This window comes from Chondrus crispus, genomic scaffold (genome assembly GCF_000350225.1).
Source record: "Chondrus crispus Stackhouse genomic scaffold, scaffold_23, whole genome shotgun sequence".
NCBI classification, from domain to species: domain Eukaryota; phylum Rhodophyta; class Florideophyceae; order Gigartinales; family Gigartinaceae; genus Chondrus; species Chondrus crispus.
The window spans coordinates 170,329-193,177 of NW_005179131.1; the positions used below are offsets into that span (position 1 = coordinate 170,329).

A 22,849-nucleotide genomic window follows, 5' to 3' on the forward strand; every position below is an offset into this window, starting at 1 on the left:
TGTTTTGTGTGTGGGCTGCGAGGATTGCAATCATGCTTCGTAACCTTCACCCCTCGCCTCGCACAATCCACACGCTACCACAAGCATCTCGAAGCGACACACTTCGCTCCACACCTCCACACTCCCAAACGGACACACCTTTTCCACAAAGCGTTCCACATACATCCCTTTCACTCGGTGTATCACACTCGCGCCAGCCTCCGCATACGTCAAAACCTCCACACCCCCCACATCACACACATTCATATTCACCTGCGCATGCATCCACACACGCATCTCAAGCACCCGCCCGTATCCCGCCGCCCGAACACACACCCCGTCCGTCCGCGTGCCACAAACGGACTCTGCGTGCGCACGCAAACTAACCCGGCACTAGAAAACTCCCAGAAAGGCGCTTCCCGCCTAGCGAGGCATGCAACGGGAGGCGCGGCGACACGAGTATATTTGTGTGTATGCCGGTTTCGAAAATATGGGTGGGAGATGCCCAAGATGGGACGTTGCGCAGTGCAACAGACGCGCGCCAGAAGGAGGTGTGATTGGTGATGTACGCAAGTTTCGCGTATGCGGTATGATGCTGCATGAACCGCGCCTCGAATGACACCGCTCCGTTTTGTGCGGTGTGTACACCGCGGGAACGATCGCAGAACTTTCGCCACGAACGCAACCGCTCGTTAGGTGTGCGTAGAATGAACGTAGCACGGGGTATGGCATGTAGATTGCGAGCACGAGCATCACGGGCTAATGTTGCAGAGACGAACGCATAACCCGACCTATTCCAATCCTGTCTACATGACGTGCCGCTCGGGCATGTTCGCGTTCGCGCTGAACTTTCTCCAGTTGCCTTCTCGACTTGACCCTCAACTTGCTCGCGCGCAAGATGCAACTGCGGTGACACGCGTCATCCGTGTACTGTACGCGTGGCCGTTTATGTGCATTGCTTTGCATTTCTGTGTGTTTCGATACAACCTGTGGCGACGATGATCCGCATGCATCTTCCCGGCTTCTTCTTGCGCTCCCTTCCGCTTCGCGCGAGTTTCCGAGCGATGAGCGAGCCGGCGAACGAAGTCTTCGCTACACCCGCGATGAAATTCACACACACCGACATGCACCGTCGCGCCGCGCGCACCATGCTGGCAATTGCGCACGATACATGTATCGCATCATGTCGAGCATATCCATCCATCCCATCTCCACACGCGTCGCACGCGGCGCATGCATGTCCGCATCCGGGTTACCATGCGAACTCTTGTAACCTGACTTCAAACAAACCCGCATCGTAAGTTATCTCCGAAGCATATCCGTCTTCATGCTATCACGCATTGCATCGCCTGTGAAAAGCTCAATATGGATTCCGATCGCCACGCATCTTCCGCGGTTGCGAAATGCAAGGTGAGGGGAGGGGTGGCAGTGGGTGGCGGTGGGTGTGGATGTAGGGGAAATGCGTGCATTTTGGGGCCGTCTGGATGTGGGTGGGTTGAGGGGGAGGGGAGGGAGGAACAGAGTTATGGATGTGTGCGTGGGCATGGTGGATTGTTGTGGAGGATGTATTCATATCACTTGTGTCGCGCAGTCGACATGGATGTCATGTATTCGAGTCTCGAATTTCGAGATCTTCGGTGGTCCCATCCCAGGATCAATGGGCTGGGCGGACCGCCATGCATTACATTGCTTACACTACATGTCACCATTTCCGCATCTCCACTATCCAAGGTGGACACATTTATCCACCTGCGCGTCGGCCAGTGCGGGTGTGAAACTGGCGAGGGAGGATGCGTGCTCGGACATCGTGTCTCTTCTAGATGAATATGCCGCACGCGTGCGTGGGGCAGATGCCCCCGACCTACGTCTGGCTGTTTGTGTTCCCGATGAAGACGCCGCGCGCGTGTCTACTGCCGGCGCGGGCGGATATGTCCGTGAGAAGCAGTCGCGTGGGGAGGAATGCTCGGGCGTACGACCTGCGCATGAGAGTGAGACACGGCACTGTGATGAAGCCATCGTAGACGGCGTGGCGCATGCCATACGCCTGCCCGCGTCTGCGCGCGCACAATCTGAAGCCGCAGAGCCAGACTCGCCCGCATGGACATCGACGCCCGAACGCAACGGGCTGAACAAAAGCCGTCCTTCATCTCCAGGGTATGCAGCTTTCCTGTCTTCCTAAGCACGCTTGTCGTTTTTACGCTGAGATCCGCAGCAGTTGCCCCGACAACCGTGAGGCACGATGTGTATCTCATTTTCGCCGCAAGTTTAGTTATCGCTGCCGACGAGCAGGAAACAGCCCTGTGCTGGTCAGGAAGCACAATACTGTGCTCCGCCACCATCCCACTGCAACACTTCCTACCTATTCTTGCACTGCGCAGCAGCTACGCGCGGGCCGTTCCCCGTGCTTCGAGCCCTCCATGAACTGCAGTGGACCACTGTACTAAATGATGCAGGACACCTGGCGATGCATCGCGTGCGACACGCTGCTCATGACGTGTACAGATTCGTCTTCTGCATTACATCCGCTGGGTTTCGCGCGGAATTATTGCTTTTCTATGCCCTCACTTGCCACAGGAGAGCCCTCTTCGAGTCCACACAAATTATGGTCGCGGTCGAATATGACCATTTTCTCGCTGAAAAGTTTCATGTCTCTGGCAAAGCGCTCCTGGTCCTGTTCAACCAAATGAACGAACCTGTCGAGCCCCCCGGGTGTGTTAGAGTCCTTTTCAAACAGTTCAGATAAGACCACTGTGCGCAAAGCCTTGTTAGTCGGGACCTGACCCCGCGCTTCCAGTATCGCCGTGACCTGATTTCTTACGTTTTCATCCAGCTTAAACAACTGTCTAATCGTTCGTGGAGGTCGAGGTTCGCCTTGCCATCGTTCCTTAAATATCTGGAGAGCATTTCTATACACTTGCAGTGCGTTGTGGCTGGGTAGTGTGACCGAGCGCTGGTACCAAGGGTCCGAACATATATCTCTCGAGCCCATACATAGGCAGACCTCGCGTAACAAGTCCAACACATTAACGGACTGGCCTATATCAGCGTATTTCAAAGCAACGTTCTTCATTGCTTCGTATGCTGCGGTTCCTCTGATGGTCGGGAACGGAGGTTCCGCGTATGTCGACGTCGGTACCCACGTCTGGGATTCGCGAGGCCCTCTCTGGAATTTGGCATTCAGTAAATTGCGAGGCGCGTAACGGGCCTTTCTGTCATTCCCAGCTGCGAAATGGCTCACTAGTCTTCTAATGACCCAGTTCTCCGGGGCGCACTTTACGCTCTCAATGCCGTAAATTGGCTCCCCGGAGTCCGAAACAGCACCAGGATTAAGCATACTGGGCGGCCAAGCCTGTTGTACAAGCCGCGATGATGCGTTCATCAACTCTGGATATCCATTCGAGCCCCGGAACGCCAGTCCGTTGAATCCAACATGCTTCGTAGTCCTCTGCGATACAACTCCCTGTCCGCTTGGCGAGAACGGTTGGTCCAGCGGGACCACCAAGGGAGGTACCACTGATTCATTTTGAGTTTGCGGATGCTCCGAATTACTTAGTGGAACAGAGGTCTGACTGTCACCAGCTAATTCGGACAAGTTGGCCGCAGGTACGTCGAAAAATCGCTCTTCGTACGCAAGTTCGTCCTGCGGTCGGCGAGTAGGGGAGGAGGCAGAGATCCGGACCATTCCTTCGGCAACAGGAAGAGCCGGACCGAGAAGATGCAAGACGTCACAGGACAGTCTTTGTTTGGCGACCTGGCGGCATGCAGCAGCGAAGTGAATATTTCGTTTGGTGAAACCGAAATCGTTAGGGGGTTTGGTTTGATATCCCAAAGACTTAAAAATACCAGCAAAGTCCACGCTTGCGAGTGGGTTCACTGCAAATCCCCTAACGTTCCCGCTTCGGGAGTTTATCGATTCAAACTCACTCAGAAGGTCATCAATGCTGAGAAGGACGGACTTTTTCCGCCTGGTCTGCCATTGTCCGAACAACATATCGGCTAACCATTTCCCATGGTTATTCTCCAGAAAAACGACTATTACAATGTCCGCCAGCCCTTGATCCACCATATATCGTGGCAACGCGATCGTTGTTAACCAATTTTTCCCCACAGCTGCGTTATCTGAAACGATTAGTTTGATTGCCTCTCCCTTACACCGCAAAAGGTGATCAATCAACACCATTTCAATGATAGCTGAAGCATTTTTTGGTCCAGTTCCCTGTTCGTGGGAGAAAACAATAGAATCCTTCGTGACAGCGTTGACATGCGCATTGAAGTTGAAGCGCCAGCGTGTAATATCTGCTGAAACGTACACAGTAAAATGTGGCAAGTCGACCTTCGTCATGTCATCCTGGTGGGTGATCATGGCGTGGTTGGCCATAGAGTTCCACCCGTTTCCAATAAAATTTAGCTCGCGAAAACGATTTTCCACGGAGCGAAAGAAGTCGCCCCAAGACTTCACAATTTTTCGTATATCCGCATCGCGCCGGTTGTGAACTACGAATGTACTTAGTGCTTCTTGCTCTTGGCACTTTTTTGTGGCAAGTGCTGCAAGAAGACGGTCGCTCTCGAACTGGGTGTTCTGGTCAAAATCTTGGGTCCCGTCACCGAATTGTGAACGGTGCTGATGCTCCAGCTGTTTTGACTCGTAGTAGTACTGCAGGATGGCGTATCTCAACGTCTTGCAATGAGAGCAAGCGTTGTGGTCCGATTGATTGAATTCTACGCGGCACCTTCTTGCCTCAAGATACCGATTTATCATTCTTTGTAGAGTTGAGTCTGACATCTGCTCGTCGACTTCGACGTCCTCGTTTAACATTCTCCTCAGCAGCTTTCGTAGCTTCTTTTTGGTGTTGATCTCAGGGGAGTATACTCGGCACACGTTCATACCATGGCCTCCAGCCGGATCCGCACGAAGAACCATGTCCAAATTATTTTCGACTTGTTCACGGACGTGGTCCGGGTACCTGTTCATTGGGTGCATTTTGTGGGTACGGTAGCCTTGCACTCCTCCCTCAGTAAAGGACCTGTGCTCAATTTTGGGGTTGGAGCACATGGCTTGGAGAGCCATACGCACATCCGAAATGTGCCCTTTGGACACAGTATACAACGCAGAGAGAGCAGCGTCGCACACTTTTGTCGGGGCGTTGGAAAGCGTACAGAACATTGCATTAAGGAGGAATCTATTCTCCTTTCGCCGCGGGTTGAGCTCCTTCGAGCATTTCGAAAATTCTCGGTACTCGCTCGTTAAGAACACAATATTCAGAGCGCTTAGACAAGGCTCACTACACCCACAATCCCAGGTTGGTAGTTCTTCGATTGGGGGATACCCCGCTCGATCTTCGACACTACGATGCTGACGTAACCGGGTACCTGTATCGTCAACGATGCAGGAAAGCTCTATCTCGGTGGCCTCCCCAGACTGTTTGCTTGTGCTCGGTACTTTCTTCCTCCCGTAAAGAAATTTTTTTGAGACGCCCAGGAAGCAGCAAATCGCTTCCGTGCAGAGCTTCTCCGAGGGACATTTCGTGCCACTCGGTGCGTCCTCCTTACCGTAGAGAAACGGTAGAACTCGCACGACGAAGTTTGCGAATTTTCGCAAACCTTTTTTTCGGTCTGTCGAGGCAACGTCCGCACTAAACCCACCTTCTCTCTCTTGTCTGGATGGTGCGTAAAAGCCAATGTACGACCCACCACTACCACGTCGTCTCGTGTCAACAAGATCGGTAATAGGTGCGATAGACGAATGTAATCGTTCCGCAATTTCCTGAATTAGGCGAATCTCTTCGAAGAGCCGAATCTTTATAGGGTCGATTGCGATGGAGGCAAAACAAAAACGACTGCAGCAGTGCCATATGGATGTCGGAAACACGTCCTTATAAGCACGGTAAGCGGTCTGCGCCCTTTTCTCTGTATTCAAAAGCTCTGCAGCGCCACGGTTAATGACACTGGCTGATGACAGCGTCAATTCTTTACTTCCTCCCCCTGTAGAAAAGACATCATGGTATGGTCCTCGCTGTGCCCACTCAACCAGAAACTTACATGTCGCCCTTCCAGCGTTGAGGTCGCTCTGCCAATCGATCTCCCTTCCACCAAACTGAGATTCTAAATCAGACGAGTTCAGGTCATTGAGGTACTCCTACGCTTCTTGTGGAGCATTACGAGCAAGAGACATGCGGCGATCCCTTGACTGACTCATTTTTGGTGAAATAGCAGTAAAGTTTCTCGAACACTGTAGAGGTGGAGGTCGGAATTTGACGTTTTTGTGAGTTGCAAAGGCGGAAGGATTACAAGGCAGCAATAATCGTTTTCGGGACAAGTTGGAGGCGGTGGAAATGGAGGTCTGCTGTGCTCGTCTTTTTGCGAGGAAAAGCGGGCGTTCAGGTCTAAAGTAGAAAAAGGCAGAGGTGTACAGATAGTGAGCAAGTGCGACCCTAGCAAAGGCACCGGTGGTGGATGTCAATAATGCAAGGCAACGAATTTGGAAGTCTGCGGTGACCTTATGTTCGCGAGTAGCGGCGGACCTCAAGGCCAACAGTGATAAATGGCGGGGGTGTGGCGGGGGTGACCAATCGTGCTCACAGAAAGGCAGCGGGGTCGAGGATGAGAGTTATCGTCTCTGCAGCAAGGGGGAAAGCGGCGGGGATGGAGACGGCGGAATTGGTTAAGGACAACGGAGACGGGGTGGGTTGCGAGGCGGCGAGAGAGCGGGAGAAGTGCAGAGCGCGAATATAGAGAATTGTGGACTGATCGGCGAAGCCTTCGATGCCCAGAGACAACTTCTAGTTTGTAGACGTTTAAACAATTGAACGGCAATCGATTTCGCAACTTTTGAAGAATTTGGAAAGTGGCTTCTGCACTACTCAAAATGTTCCCATTTTCCGAATATAGTTTCGCTTTGACATCCATCACTGTTCCAGTCGAATTACAGAGAACCAGGTATGTTCATCTGTTGCAACGTCGACCTGGAAGCGCACCAATGAAATTTGAAGGATGAAATTGGAAAACAAATAAACTTTTATAGTGGACATGCAGCCAGAGATGTGGCCATCTCATGTTCCAGAGCCACTGTGCGACGATTCCAAGGCCAAAACGTCTCACCATCTGGGTCGCATTTGGATGTATTCTCCTGATCGCGACTCTGCTAGCGGCAAGTTGTCGGTGAAAATTCTCGAAGGGCAACGAGAGCTAATTGCGTAGTAGACGATGTGTAAGAACGAGTCACAAGCTGCTAGATGAGAGCGAAGCAGGTTTTGTCGCAGCATGGCATGTGTAGCCTGGTCGAATCAGGCCCTCTCTAAGAGCATCCCCACCGCGTCGATTCTATTGCCGGATAGAAATACAACGTGTACGCTGACCATTCGCCGGTTGCCCGAATTGAATTTCGTGCCTATTCGTCAATCTATTCGTGTGGAATCTATTCGCGTCAACCCCAACGCATATGTTGCAAATCTATCGCTATATGCCCGCGCAGACAACGGCGAGACGTCACACATCGTCTGCGAAGAGGCGATCGTTCATCGAGACGCCCACCCCTCGCCGTGAATCCCGCGCGGCTGCATGTCTCTCTTCCGCAGCCTGTGCCCTCTTTCCCTCTTCGTCGCGCGCCCTCCCTCGGGTATTGTCCAACTACGCGCTCTCACGAGTTATCATCGCCAATGAACCGGAGAGCAGTCCTCGGAAGCGTCCTTCAGTACAGTATATGGACGACAGCGATGGCGAAGATGAAAGCATCGTCGCGAGCATGCACAGGTCACGCGCCACCGGAATGCATGCTGCAGCGACGAAGCAGCGGAGGTTCTCGGGCGAGAAGGATGCAAAATTGGCCAGAATTCGGCTGACACGCCTGGCACGTGGCATTCTATCGCGGAATCTATTCACCAGATAGAACTTTTTTAGAATCTATCGGCGCTCGGTTAGATCCCAAAATTGTTCTATTCGATTTCGGAAAGCGATAGAATTGCGCGGTGGGGTTGAAAATTGTGAGCGGAAATTCTATTGATCAAATAGATGTGCGCGGTGGGGTTGCTCTAAGGATTCTGTGGTCGGGCATGGATGGACGAGGATGGATCAAATATCGCTCCTGATTGGTTCATTTATTGTTTTCATTAATACATATGACACTTCATATGGACGATCATGGACGAGAATAATTAACATGACAAGTACACAGTAAGCTTTTGCAAATCAATAAAGTCGAGACCTATTGGCTATCGCCAACAGACCTTGATCCATTTCTGATTCATTTGAATTCAAAAAACAAGTCAAAAAAGGCGGTAGAATCCCAACACCTCTTCGAAAAAGAACTCCCAATCGACAAAGTCTTTCGAAGTTCTCGCTCTCCTGTACGAATTATCTGATCCCCTACAGATTCCTTGAAGCACGCAGTCTTCAGCCTGCCTATCAATAGTTTCCTTCATTTTTACCTTTTATCGCAACAGCAAAAATGGCAGAAGGTTCAGAATCTCCGCGACTGAGGAGAAGTCCTCGCTTTCAGCGTGTCGGTCAGTCACTTCCTGCCACAAGAACATCCACTGACGAACTTTCTGCTCAACGGCGCATACTACGTTTCGACAGCGACGAGTGCGTCATCGTTGAAAGATCTGTTGATGGGAGGCCAGAATCCAGCTCGCCAACAAACACAAACAGCGCGTTGGCAGCTGCTGCAGATTCTCAAGAGCGAGGTGTTGGTGACGGTGCCGTCGTCATTGATGATGACAACATTGGACCTCGAAGCGCACAAGTAAGAATATCGACAGCCAGTGATATGTCCCGATTGTTCGCTTTTCTTTCACAGCTACCAGTTAAGAGGCTTAGAGTCATTTTAAAAAGCTGGGATTGTCGTCAAAGCGGTAAAAAAGAATCTCTGGTAGCCAAAGCGGTGCTGCACTTGCAGCTCTCGCTTTTGTCTGGTAAGAGCTTGGATGAAATTCTGTCAGCTCATGAAGAAACACGGAGATATGACTCTTGGTTGCGAATAAGACTGCTAAAGGATGAAAACTTTCCGTTGTCAATTGATCGAGTGCCCACTGAAGAAAAACTTGTCCAGGTGCTGTCGACTATAGAAGCCAATGATTACAGGGAAAAAAATATTTCCATAGACCGAGCACGATCAGAAGTTAATAGGGTGGATGGTTCAACTCGAAGGGATGTCACCATCCAACCTCGAACTTCAGGTGGTCAGGCTAACCCGAACATTGCTGAAAACACAGAGAGCACCACGTTCGGTATCAATGAGTTTGCACGGCTTTTAATTACAATTCGAGATGACGAAGATGCAAAGAGTGCGATTATTGCCATGGGACAGGAACTGTCCAGGGCTCAACTGGATGCAGGTGTGACGAGGTTAGATTTTTGGACAATCTTGCAAAGTAGATTTAACGATCCCATGCAAAGGCGTTTTCTGAACATGACAGCAACCCTTGATGGAGTAGATTCGTCTTTGCATCCGTTAGCGCATCGAACAGCAACCTTCTTGAAGGACAAGTTTAACGATGCAAAAGCCAGTTTTACACAGTACGTCCCGCGTTGGTCCGCTTCTGGGCAGAATGATCCCGACAGGTTTCGCCATTTTCTTCCTTCAAGTTCTAGCGGTGAGCTAAACGCACTCGGGAAACGCATGCAGGTAATGTTTGTTTGTACTCGCAAAGGAACCCCTTTCGAGGAAGAGCATTTCTCCAATGTATGGTGTAAATTGATTCCGGGTGGCGCCGGACGGGATGAAGGATCAAGGGTTGGTAGTACTGTTGGGGAAGGGGGGTCGACAGGACGAACACGCAGGAAAAGGTCACAGCCGGATGAGGGAGTTAAGGACATTGCCACTTCTCTTTCAAAAATTGCTTCTTGTTACGAGGGGCGGAGGAAAAAAATTGAAGCGAACGATTCCGAGAAGCAATTGAAATACTACTCATGTAGACTTAAGAAAATCAAGATTTTAGAGGACGTCGTCAAAAGAATTTCTGCACATCCCGACGATATGCGTCTCCGAGACGACTCGGACGACGCTTCCGTACTGCTTGCGCTGAGGAAACTGCAGAAGGATGTAAGCAAGGACCTTCTTTCTGAGTCAGAAGAGGACGAGGGCCAGGTGTGATGCCAACTTGAGGTTTGGGAGGGTGTTTCGCACGTTGTATTCTCTCTCCGGCTAAAGACTGGTAATTACATCGACATCGCGTCTGAATTTTCTTTTATGCCCATTACCAGTCTTGTCACCATCCTCCACCCAGCCCATCACCCCTCAATCCAGGGCTAGGAGGAAGTTAAGAGGACAGAAATCGTTACAGTATTGCTATAGATGATAAGAGGAAAATAGAACAGCAGAAGGGGGACAATCTTGTTTAATCATGTACACCCGGGGACGGTATTTATTGTCACTGATACCATTTCCGTGATGGAAATATCGACCCCTAAACATATATTAATGTCAGTGATACTATTTCCGTACTTACACTATTTCAGTGAAAACGGTATTACTGTCACTGATATTGTCAAACGTAACAATGAATAGTGTAAGTTAGATCCCATTAGAGCCTACAGCATTTCTTTTCGTCCTACCAAAACCTCACATGCCTGCCTCTAATCACAAGTCCTGACGCTGGCCCCCCCTCCTCTTTCCTTATCGCAGATGCCCCTTGTTACAACTCTGCATCGCCCAACCTTTTCCTATACACCAGACCAAAGACCGACTAGTTGACCTGTTCTTGGTACAAAACGCTTTTCAGTAATGAATGCCTGCGTATCTCCACTCCCGCGCACAAATTAGTGCTCCCGAAACGAACCGAACGAATCGCATACCACTACCATCCCTCCGGACCGGCAGTGAGATGGGTCCGGCTCAAAGGAAGGATTGTTCTATGTCTGGATTGATCCGTCGTCGTCCCGGGCTCTGACATGAATTAGTGTCAGTGACACTATTTACGCGGTGACACTAATTTAGCGCTGACACTAAATACCGTCCCCGGTGTACACGACCTCATCGCCACCGCCAACAAACTCATTAGCTCATTAAATAAATTTGTCGAGCACCTCCTTCGTGAGCTCGCACCTGACGCCGACCACCCGCTGCACCCCCATTCTCCACCCGAAACACTCTCCTCGAAGGCATCTACCACGCGGGACAGTGGGCTGAGCTATGGCATGCTCAAGTGGCGCTTTCAAATTGAGGGAGGCGCGGAAAGCAACCAAGGAGCTTGAGGAGGCTCGCAAAGCTGGAACTGCCCCACCCGCCATCGACGACTTGCCCACAGAGCAGTACCACGACGAGCTCATCACAACCGCCAACAAACTCATTATTAGTTCATTAAACAAATGTGTCGAACATTTCCTTCATGAGCTCGCACACGACGCTGACCTCCCGCCGCACCCCCATTCTCCATCCGACGATGTCCACAGAGGAGTAACTCGACGAGCTCATCGCCACCGCCAACAACATCATTAATAGTTCATTTCAGAAATTTGTCGAGCACCTCCTTCGTGAGCTCCAACCCGATGCCGACAGCCCAACGCATCCCTATTTTCTATCCCACAATGTCCATAGAGCAGTGTCACGACGAGCTCATCGTCACCGCCAACAACGTCATTATTAGTTCATTAAAAATGTGTCGAGCACCTCCTTCATGAGCTCGCACCCGACGCTGACCTCCCGCCGCGCCCCCACTCTTCATCCGACGATGTCCACAACGCAATATCTCGACGAGCTCATCGCCATCTCCAACGACATCATTAATAATTCAGTAAAGAAATTTGTCGAGCACCTCCTTCGTGAGCTCGCACCCGACGCTGACCTCTCGCCGCACCCCCATTCTCCATCCGACGACGGCCGTAGAGCAGTGTCACGACGAGCTCATCGCCACCGCCAACAAACTCATTAATACTTCATTTAAGAAATGTGTGGAGCACCTCCTTCGTGAGCTCGCACCCGACGCCGACAGCCCAACGCACCCCCATTCTCTATCCCACGATTTCCATAGAGCAGTGTCACGACGAGCTCATCGTCCCCGCCAAGAACGTCATTATTAGTTCATTAAAAATGTGTCGAGCACCTCCTTCATGAGCTTGCACCCGACGCTGACCTCCCGCCGCGCCCCCACTCTCCATACGACGATGTCCACAGCGCAATATCTCGACGAGCTCATCGCCATCTCCAACGACATTATTAATATTTCATTAAAGAAATTTGTCGAGCACCTCCTTCGTGAGCTTGCACCCGACGCCGACAGCCCGCCTCACCGCCATTCTCCATCCGACGACGGCCGTAGAGCAGTGTCACGACGAACTCATCGCCACCGCCAACAAACTCATTAATAGTTCATTAAAGAAATGTGCCGAGCAGCTCCTTCTTGAGTTTGCACTCGACGCCAACCGCCCGCCGCACTCCAGTTTTCCAACGGACGATGTCCATAGAGCAGTACCACGACGAGCTCATCACCAGCGCCAACAAGATCGCCTCCCCCGGCAAGGGTATTGTCGCCCTTGATGAGTCGACCAAGACCATCGGCAAGCGTCTGGCTTCCATCGGAGTCGAAAATTCGAAAGCGACCGGCCAGGCCTGTCGCAGCTTCCCTTTTCAATTGTGCAGACCTTGGAGATTACACCTCTGGCGCCATCCTTTTTGAGGAAACGCTCTACCAGGACTCGGACGAGGGCAAGCCATTTGTTGACTGCTTGAACAATATTGGCATCATCCCGCGTATCAAGGAGGAAAGATATCTTTCTCCCTGGGGAATGCAGCTTCCTTTGAGACAGTTTGGGTGTGGAGGAGGAGAGCGGGGCAGGGCGTTATCGCAGCGACTACATCTATGTACGAGCACACACACTGCGAGCGTTCACCGTCAAAGGCACAGGATTCGGAATCTGTCTATTCTTACCCTTAACAATCGCAACCAGAGCATCACGTTTCATACGAGAAGATCCGGAACGCTGAACTGCGGATCGCGCTGTGACTCTACCCTGCGCTTCTGGGTGAAATTCTTCGGATAGCTCCTCAGTTTGTATGTACCACGCTTTGATATCCTCCTCCAACACATCCATTCCCTCCTGCGTTAAACCTTCAGTTGCTGAGTCCGGCCCGTCGTGTTTCGTACAAAGGTTGTGCAGTTTCATCAGCAAACAGACAATATCAGTGCATTTGTTCACAGAATACTCCAATCCACCTTTGAGAATGCGCCAACGCGCAACTAGCATGCCGAACGCCTGTTCTATATGAATGCGCATGGACGAAAGAAAGAAATTGAAGTTCATCTGATCGTAGTCCGCATTGTCCCTAGAAAAAGGCGTTATCAATTCTTCCGTGCAGGTGTACGCGTCGTCACCGACTATGTAAAACGAATCGCTGAGAATCCCAGAGTCTAGATCCTTCTTGAGTCCGGACACCGCATACGCCAGTGCGTCATGCGTCGCTCCTGTACATACAGCGGAAAAGTACCGGAAAATGTAGTTTGCGTCACAAAGAGCTTGAACTGGTAGAACATAAAAACCTTTCCGGGAATAGAAAAACGCCGGGTTTTCACAAATTGCTGGTTTCTTGATCTTAGCGCAAATACCGTCTAGAGCCCCCACACAGCCAAACAAGGGGCTCGCTTCGGGGCGTGATGTCTGAAAACCTTGCGCAATACTCTGCAGAGCCAGTTTCGTCTTCGGAAAGCCCTCTAAATGGAGACGCTTCATCAAAGCATAGCTTGTCGAGTTAAAGATTTCGAAAATAGTAGATTCCTTTACTTGATATGCCAAACAAATATCACAGTGGCTTCCTACAGCAAACATCCTCAGTGTGATTGCAAGCCTTATTTCTGCCGGGATTGTTTTTCTTCTGTAGTCCGATGCTGACACAAATCTGCGATCCAGGAGGTCGTGAACAGTGCTGAGAAGAAGATCAAACGTAGATCTAGACATACGGAAAGTCTTTCTGAACATTTCTTGGCCGTAGAAATCCGTGATAGTGTCAAAAGAAAAGGGGGTGGTGAATAGAAGAGTGTGGTGTCCCGAAGCTCTTTTTTTCTAACGCCGTTGAGTTGAAATGACGACAGAGCTTCCAGCAATCGCAGCAGCACAGACCACAACCGATGAATCCGAGTTTTCCGTGTGGTTGCGAGTGTCAGGTTTCGATTTAAACTGCTGATCTTCCTGTAAGTCATTCAACGCTGAAAGCGAAGACAACGACGAAAGCTTTTGGCTTCTTACTACAGGATAAGATATGTCCCTAGTGAAAGATTGGGATCTTTCGGAGGAAACGTTTGAAGTTTGAGCCATTGCAGATCAGGAAGAAGGTTGGTTTAACGGCACAATGGTGAAAAGAAGGGAAGATAATCAGGAGGTGTCTTTGCGGATGGAGGAGAAAAATGGATAACTCTTTGCGGCATGTCGACGGATCCATTTGTGGGCATGATGACGTCAAGATTAAAATCTTCGAGATGCTGATACCGTGATGCTTGATCCATTCTTAGATCTGAACCTCGTCATTTACAGTACCACGGCGCAGAACATTATGCACCCAATTTTTTACAGCCTCTATTGTATTTGACGTCCATACATGTGCATAAAGGGGGGGTGCTGGAGACGTCGGACAAAAACCTCAATATTAAAAGGAAAAAGTACTTGTAATTGTCAAGCAATCACCATTTTTTATGTTTTGCGACGGGGACACTCTCAGCCTGTCGTCCACTGGGACTTGGCGAAAACAACCACGGACACAGAAGAGGAGTGAGATTGAAGCGCGCGGACACTTTTGCACCTCAACCGAGCACTAAGATCGGACATCCAAGCAAATAAATAAAAAATAGAAAAGTCCGCCTATTTTGTATTTTTGGGTTGTTGCACACTTATACGTAGAAAGCCGTAAGCAATCGATTGAGATATTTTTTCTTTAATTTCAACCACGTCGTTCTGATATACGGCGCACTATCTGGCGCCGTTACGCGCGGCGGTGCTCCTTGGCCCGTGTCGGAGATATTTTTCAAAATATTTTGCATGTCCGATTTTTTTGTCACTGTCCGACAACACCAGCAACCCCCCTTTACATGCCTGACCACGGAATCTTTAGAGAGGCCCTCATCTGGCATTCCCAGACTTCGCGCTTGGTTGTAACTACAGTACAGTACAATGCTTCTTGAACGGGATGGGCAGGCAAGTTAGTTGAAAGCAGCCATGAGTTGCGACCTCCTCACGTCAGTGGTCTGACGTCGGATTGAGGAGTGAGCTCAGAGCGGTTCGTGACATGCACCGGTTCGTGACATGCACCGGTTTGGTGGCGCCACGCCAGGGTTGTTCCAACTGGCAACCAGTCAGATGCACACGCACGTTGATTGGATGAGCGAGGAATAACGGGATTGAGTATGATCCATTCTGCTTAGAAAAATGGTAATAGTTTGGAGTATTTGGGTTTTACTCGTGTCAAAAGATATCTGATGTATTCCGTCGAATCCAAACTACCCCGCATTCGCCTCACATCGGCGACTGTGAGATCCCCACCATTGCGATCGTCCCTTCGCCCTGATAAAGCACTCCCGTCTCACAATTCTTCTCTGGCACTCACATTCCTAATCGCATCCCACAATCTTTCCGCAGCCATCGCCACATCGTAACCTAGATCCACTTATTCAGCATGTCAGGCAAGATCACCGCCGTCACCGCTCGCTCCGTCTTCGACTCGCGCGGCAACCCTACCGTCGAAGTCGATGTCACCACGCCCGGTGGCAAGTTTTCCGCCATGGTCCCGTCGGGTGCCTCCACGGGCATCTACGAAGCCCTCGAGCTCCGCGATGGTGACAAGAGCGCCTACCTTGGTAAGGGTGTCGATAAGGCCGTCGACAATGTCAAATCCAAGATCGCCGCCGCCATCATCGGTATGGACTCCGCCGATCAGGGCGCCATTGATGCCAAAATGATCGAGCTCGACGGCACCGAGGGAGGCTTCAAGAAGAACTTGGGAGCCAATGCTATCCTCGGCGTGTCTATGGCTGTCGCCAGGGCAGGCGCCAATGCCAAAGCGGTTCCGCTGTACAAGCATTTGAATGACTTGGCTGGAAACCCCAAGATGTTGCTGCCCGTGCCGAGTCTGAATGTCATTAATGGTGGTACCCATGCTGGAAATAACTTGGCTATGCAGGAGTTCATGATTCTGCCGGTTGGCGCTAGCAACTTCCGAGAAGCTATGAAGATGGGTGCCGAGACCTATCAGTACTTGAAGAAGGTAATTAAGAAGAAGTATGGCCTTGATGCCACCAGTGTGGGCGATGAGGGTGGCTTCGCCCCCAATATCCAGGACAACACTGAGGGTCTGAAGCTTTTGGAAGAGGCCATCGAAATGGCTGGCTACACTGGCAAGATCAAGGTTGGCATGGATGTTGCTGCCAGTGAGTTCTGGGTCGAGGCCAAGAAGATGTACGATCTCGACTTTAAGACTGAAAACAATGACGGCTCTCAATGTCTTAGCGGGGAGAAGCTCGGTGAGATGTACAAGGATTTCTGCAAGAACTTCCCCATGATTTCGATTGAGGACCCCTTTGACCAGGATGACTGGGAGTCTTACGCCAAGCTTACGGCAGCTGTCGGTGAAGGCGTCCAGATCGTTGGCGATGACCTCCTCGTCACCAACCCCAATCGTATTCAGACTGGTATCGATAAGAAGGCGTGCAATGCGCTTTTACTGAAGGTTAACCAGATTGGGTCAATCACGGAAGCCATTCAAGCATGCAAGATGTCGCGTGACGCTGGGTGGGGGGTTATGGTTTCGCATCGCTCAGGAGAAACTGAGGACAACTTCATTGCCGATCTTTGCGTCGGTCTCGGAACTGCGCAGATCAAAACAGGCGCCCCGTGCCGTTCGGAGCGGCTGGCGAAGTACAACCAGCTCCTTCGTATCGAGGAAGAGCTTGGTGACGCTGCTGTGTACGCTGGTGCCAAGTTCCGCACTCCTTGGGCAATCTAATAGAAAGTTGAGTAGCACTCGTAAAAACCAGAAATATCTCTAGCTTAACGAGAAGAAATTTCTGACCCTTTTAACTGTCACACTGTGCATTACTCCTGTCAACACACAATCAAAGAACCAGCCTGTGCAACTATGGTTCATAATAACTGCATGGGCTTGGCATTGCGCATGTGATGCCATAATATGTGAAGGCCTGAAGACGCTAGGGAACATATTTCTATTCACACTCGACCTTGCGCGTGGGAGTACAACGATGCTTCAATTATAGTCCGACGGCCGTGATCACTCTTCTCCAGACTCTGGTCGTTCATGTGAATGAGTCGACTTCGAACAGCCTGTGGCCGGACAACTGGGGTTGGGGCTGGAAAAGGGCCCCGTGCAAATGAACTCCGGTTGCAGTCCTTTGAAATTGGACGACACCTCGACACCGTACCCCATTTACATAGTGAGGTCTAGTTGCTTTGTGCATTGCATTGGCCTTCGGATATCCTGATTAGCCGAGCAGTGGCCCCATTCAGAGGCCGCGCTTGTGTGTTAGTGTGTTTATTGGGACAAGCGCTGTACCGTGAGAGTGAATTTTAGGTAATTTCTTTAATTAAAACACAAAACAATTTCTGAAAGCTGAAATCCGGCTGGAAGGCAGATGCCAGAGTCCGGTTTACAGAACCAGTCCTTTTCAAATTTTTGATGGTCAGTGTAAGTCGAGCACAAGGGGCTTGGTGCCCTGCAAATTTCGCCCCGAATAATTTTTTCGCCACTGTGAAGAGTCCGGCATAAACCTGTGTCACTGGCCTTCGGTGGCGCCATCATTTCCACCATCGTCACACCTTTCCCCTCTGCCTTCTCCCCTTCCCCTCCACGATCCTCTTCGTTCAACTGCGACATCGCTCTGTTCATCACTCCGCCTCAAAATGAATCCAGAATAGTAAGTGCTTCACAATGGCTTGTAATTGTGTGCTACAGCGGCCAACTTGGGCACACCCGCCGCACCTGCTGACATCTTTCTCGAATTACGTCATTCCGTGTCCTGCCTTTTCACCTTCTGCGTTGCGTAGCGATTACTTGTACAAAAACCTTCTTATTGGAGACTCGGTACGTTCTGTCGTCTTCGCTTCTGGCAAAGCGAGATGTGCCTGACGTGTTGCAAAGATCCAATATGTCCAGGCGTTGTTATCCAGCCCGCCGGTTATATCCTGTATCGTCGTTGCTAATGCTTTCCTAATACTTGTCTTTTCTTACGCATTTCTTTGCGCGCGGACACCGTTCCATGGGAAACGAAAACGCAGGGGTAAGTTGGGCGTGCAAAACATTCATCCGACGATGAAGTCGTGAGATTCGAAACTCATTCTAACCGTGTCATTGTCTCTATCTATTACCGAAATCGTACACTTGCGTCGCATCTACATCTATTTGCGTCTGCAGTGTGGGGAAATCATGTCTGTTGCTGCGTTTTGCGGACGACACTTACACAGAGAGTTACATCTCCACGATTGGAGTAGACTTTGTATGTACTTGCGGGACGCTCTGCACGCATCAATAGATTGCTCTAAAGGGCCGCAGCTTTCTGCGTCAAAGGCACTCAAAATCCTAACTCCGAATGATGCTTGTTAACTATTGCGAATGACCGCCACGCACAGAAAATTCGAACAATTGAACTTGATGGGAAGACAATCAAGTTGCAGATCTGGGACACAGCGGGCCAGGAACGATTCCGAACGATCACATCATCATATTACCGCGGTGCTCACGGCATCATCATCGTTTATGATGTCACTGACCAAGAGTCCTTCAACAACGTGAAGTCATGGCTCCAAGAAATTGATCGGTTCGCGTCGGAACATGTGTGTAAATTGCTCGTCGGAAACAAGAATGATATGACTTCGAAGAAAGTTGTCGACACAGCCACCGCAAAAGAATTTGCTGACTCGTTGGGCATCAGGTTTTTGGAAACGTCGGCAAAAACTTCAGAGAATGTTGAAGGCGCATTCCTTGCCATGGCTGCTGAAATTAAGGCCTCAACCTCGTTCCAACCTGCGAAGAACAATGCAGGTGGTACGGTGAATGTGTCGTCGAAGGACGAAGAAGTTAAGTCTTCATCCGGATGCTGTTAACAAATTAACGCCATGGCACTGCGCCGGTATGTTTAGACTTCTGTACAAAAACGCGCTGTTTGGTTGGAAGTGTATTGATGACTTGTGACTCATGCAGCGGTTACTTTTCGAGGTATGTAGTAGGTTATTCCAACATCCCAAGGCACCATTAAATGGACCATTACACAGCTCGGACGAATGAAACAGATTGCATGAGTTGGCTGGACTTGATGACCGTACAATGATCTATTGAAGCTTTTTAGTTCAACGGTAGCGTCAAGAGATGAATCGGCGGTTTCCGGTTGGTCCTCGACTTCTGCGCTCGCTTCATCTGCATCATAGCTGGCAAGGGAAAGATCGTTGTACGTCGTCGAAACCGATACGCTGTGTGTGAGCACACGCAATGAAAGACTCGCTTTTTGGTCGACAAGACGGGCATTGAGTTGAAGCTCATTGCTGAGCCCCTTCATACGATCAACAACTGTATGTAGCTTACCAAGTGGTGGCAAAGTAAACCCCTTAATGTATTCGTGTTCTGGCTCGTTGAATTCGGCCAGGCGGACCGCTGAAAGCACGATAACAGGAATGTCTTGTAAGATCGGACCTAGCGGGGTGCGAATTTCAAACGTCAAAACGGGGACGCCCTTCTTTGACAGTTTGATAAGAATTTCATCAGCTGCGGACGCAGAGCGTAGAGCTCGAAGCAGATTCTGCATGTCCATTTCAAGTCCAATTTGATTTTCATTCTGAGATTCAATGCGGTAGGATTCGAACCACTCGCTTCTTTTGAAGAGTGTGTAGGCAGCGACAGAGCCTGCGACATCTGCCTGCAAGACAATTCTTACAGAATCTATATCTTGAGGGCACAGATGAAGAACGCATCGTCTCTCTAGTTTGTCTAAAACCTGAATAACCCTCAGTAGATGCTGTACCTTGTCAACTTTGAGTCGAGTTTTGAAGCGCATCCGGAAATGTGAAAGGCTTGAGAAAGGGGAAACTCTTCAACAAGGCCAAAAAAGTGTCATCGATTCCGAGGACAGATCAGTCTTGGGACGTGATGCAGGGGGAGGATCACGCTGTCCACCTATTCCCCCAACCTCCTCTCTGTTGGCTTCCGGAGGCTGCATCTTAGTTATGTTCTTGCCGCCAAAAAGGGTCAGAGTCGATGATACAGTATGTGGAAATTTTAGTCATAAAAAAAGGCTGTTGAACGGAAATGAGTGGATGAAAACGTTGCTTCTTCTTTGTTTTTTTTTTTGTTTTTTTGTTGTCCGGCTGTGGAACCGTACGTACAGTAAAGTTTACCTTATTACCTAGCCTGAAACATGTAGGGAAGCCTGGAAGTGATTTGCAACGTGTTAATTGGCAATCAAGACATAAAACCTCCATTTTTCTGAAAAATCAAAGATTTCTGGCGCCGCCTGTCTGCAAACACTCGCATCACGCCATTTATTGGTACGCCAGAAAATTCCGGAATCCGCTGAGTTCCATGACTCGTTACTGGTCCTTTGAGCGTTGGTACCCCTGGTTGGAAGAAATTTAAGCCCTCCACGACGAGCACGTTTACCTGCTGCCTCGTAAAGACCACGTTGGTCCGTCGGTGATCCCGCAATCTCTTGGCCTCGCAGTAAGCAACGTTTTCTGCAACGCCACTCATTTCTCAAAACCATTCAGCACGCACCCTTTCATTCTTTCAAAATGGCCGACGTACCTCCGAGCCAACAGAGCAATATCATGCTCAAGCTCAAGAGCAAAGATGGCGAAACTTTCGAAGTTGAAAAGGCCGTCGCGACGCAGATCAACTTTGTAAAGGGAATGCTTGAGGACGTTGACGAGGTCGACGGTATGGAGATCCCTATGGGCGAGGTCGAAGCGAGCATCTTGGCAAAGGTCGTGGAGTTTTGCAAGTTTCGCCACCAACAGGAACTCAACCAAACGAGCCCCGACGAAGTCGACCGTTGGGAAAAGGCTTTTGTCCAAGTTGAGAAACCCACTCTCTTTCAACTCATTCTGGTATGCGATGGGCCTTTGTGTTTCTGCTGCATGCGGTAATTTTGAAGCGCGATTCCTTATATGTACTAATCTCTTTCGTGCGACGCTTCCCACACTCTAATAACGCAGGCCGCGAATTTCCTCGATGTTCAATCATTACTGGACTTAACTTGCAAGACGTACGTTTCAGTCCTTCTCTAGCCACGATGAGCTTGTCGCCAGCGGAAGACATCAAAGTCGAACACAGCTGCGTTTCAGCCCCATTCCAGATAGACTAACCATGACAATCGTATTTCGAATTCTGCGAACGATATCACGCGAAGTGTTGCAGACATGATTAAGGGTAAGACTCCTGAACAGATCCGAGCAGAGTTCGACATTGAAAATGACTTTACTCCTGAACAATTGGCCGAGGTACGTCGCGACAATGCCTGGTGCTCCGACGACCGTTAAGGTTGAATTAGGAGCGATGAAAAGTCCGCAAATGAGAAAGGAGGCCCACAGATGCACTTTTGGACAAGAATACTCTTCATTGGAGGGATAACTCGGATTCAAAAGCGTCTTTTTTTCCGCATTGCAAGTTTTTACCCTGGTCGAGGTTCTACTCGCGTTCACGGCTATAGGAAGATTCATCTGTGGCGCGCTACGAAAGCCCTGACCGGCACTATTTGCAATTAGTATTCGCTATCACTTCGCTTTTGCTTCTAACGGTATTGTAAAAACATTGTTCCTCAAGTGCATCACAAATTGCATCTTGACTGCAGCATGCACGATGTATTGCAAGTGTTTTGCGTTACGAGTGTTAATTCCACAGACTGCCTAGGAAAAACTATTGATAAATAAGCTTGTCGACTCCTGCGCCCTAGTGCAAGAAATCTGACAAAAGGGGTGGCCGCAACGGGTACAGCCACAAACCTTGAGTTGGTTGCATAGCTTCCTTGGATTCGAAGTGGCACTCACGCTTCGCAGGAGAATCGGGGTTGATGGTTCGCATTGAATGCATGAAACGCCGAGGCACCGGGAAGTGAATGCTGCGCGCTCTTTTGAGCGTCCGATTGCTCTGAAGTTGTACAGCATGAGAGGTTATCACCTGCATACCTACGAATCTACGTGCCTCACACGAGCGCGAAACAATGTGTTTTCGCGGAAGTGGGCCCGCGCACGGAAATAGCTCAAGAATACTCGCACTGACGTCATTTTCACTGCTACTAGCCAGGACTTCGCTAGAGCGATCGGCTTGGGCGCGAATGTAGGGTGGGATATGAAATGCTCTTCGCATAGAAATTAGAGCTGACGTGCCGATTTCAATCGTGCACGTGATACTCCGCACACAAATTCGAAGCTTTCGGAAAGCAAAGAAAGGACAACCCTACTTGCAGAGTCTCTCGAAAGATACATGTGTAGCAAAATGTAAGATGACCATTAATTATTCTCATTAACGAGAACAATAAGGTAAAGAGGTTGATTTTCTCTAAAAACCTGGACTTGGTGGTTTTTATTTATGCAGTAACACACGGTTGTAGCACTCATTGCAGTACTGCAAATGCGAAGAACTCCATTGCATTTGGGCTGATGCCAGAAGTTGCGACGTTCCTTTTGATACTGTATGTGCTGTATGAATCTGAGGATCAGATGCAGAAAATGCACGTGCAAGAATGGTTATCGAAAGAAAGAGTGTGGGTGACTTTGCGCCGTTGCGATGGATAACTGCTGAGCGTCCTATCTCTTTATGGACGTACACCAATAGGACACAACTTTTCCGAGGTTGGCCCGTAGTGCTCCTTTCCGTAGCACGGTATGGCTCAGTACGTCACACACTTTTCGACCCGGGGCCGAAAGAGACACACGGACGAGTCGTGCCTCGTGT

The 22,849-nt window shown here is 49.9% G+C and overlaps 7 protein-coding genes; all 7 read left to right on the top strand.

Moving 5' to 3' along the window:
- Positions 1-7,005: 7,005 nt before the first annotated feature.
- Positions 7,006-7,176, top strand: CHC_T00004365001 (hypothetical protein). The gene has a single exon (XM_005716184.1). The coding sequence runs from the start codon at positions 7,006-7,008 to the stop codon at positions 7,174-7,176; it is 171 nt and encodes a 56-aa protein (XP_005716241.1).
- Positions 7,177-12,368: 5,192 nt separating this feature from the next.
- Positions 12,369-12,590, top strand: CHC_T00004366001 (hypothetical protein). Its single transcript, XM_005716185.1, has one exon. The coding sequence runs from the start codon at positions 12,369-12,371 to the stop codon at positions 12,588-12,590; it is 222 nt and encodes a 73-aa protein (XP_005716242.1).
- Positions 12,591-15,377: 2,787 nt separating this feature from the next.
- On the top strand, positions 15,378-15,554 carry CHC_T00004367001 (hypothetical protein). Its single transcript, XM_005716186.1, has one exon. The coding sequence runs from the start codon at positions 15,378-15,380 to the stop codon at positions 15,552-15,554; it is 177 nt and encodes a 58-aa protein (XP_005716243.1).
- A 20-nt stretch (positions 15,555-15,574) lies between these two features.
- Positions 15,575-16,982, top strand: CHC_T00009127001 (enolase). XM_005716187.1 is given in 2 exon segments: positions 15,575-16,900; positions 16,901-16,982. The coding sequence occupies 1 exon segment, from the start codon at positions 15,575-15,577 to the stop codon at positions 16,898-16,900; it is 1,326 nt and encodes a 441-aa protein (XP_005716244.1). The 3' UTR covers positions 16,901-16,982.
- Positions 16,983-17,739: 757 nt separating this feature from the next.
- CHC_T00009150001 (Rab1) lies at positions 17,740-19,515 on the top strand. XM_005716188.1 is given in 7 exon segments: positions 17,740-17,811; positions 17,812-17,825; positions 17,956-17,992; positions 18,187-18,188; positions 18,323-18,404; positions 18,538-19,011; positions 19,012-19,515. The coding sequence occupies 5 exon segments, from the start codon at positions 17,812-17,814 to the stop codon at positions 19,009-19,011; spliced, it is 609 nt and encodes a 202-aa protein (XP_005716245.1). The 5' UTR covers positions 17,740-17,811; the 3' UTR covers positions 19,012-19,515.
- Positions 19,516-20,596: 1,081 nt separating this feature from the next.
- CHC_T00004368001 (hypothetical protein) lies at positions 20,597-21,768 on the top strand. XM_005716189.1 is given in 5 exon segments: positions 20,597-20,688; positions 20,689-21,003; positions 21,112-21,161; positions 21,306-21,435; positions 21,436-21,768. 3 exon segments carry the CDS (start codon positions 20,689-20,691, stop codon positions 21,433-21,435), a joined length of 495 nt encoding a protein of 164 aa, XP_005716246.1. The 5' UTR covers positions 20,597-20,688; the 3' UTR covers positions 21,436-21,768.
- Positions 21,769-22,554: 786 nt separating this feature from the next.
- Positions 22,555-22,689, top strand: CHC_T00004369001 (hypothetical protein). Its single transcript, XM_005716190.1, has one exon. It carries the CDS (start codon positions 22,555-22,557, stop codon positions 22,687-22,689), a length of 135 nt encoding a protein of 44 aa, XP_005716247.1.
- Positions 22,690-22,849: the final 160 nt, after the last annotated feature.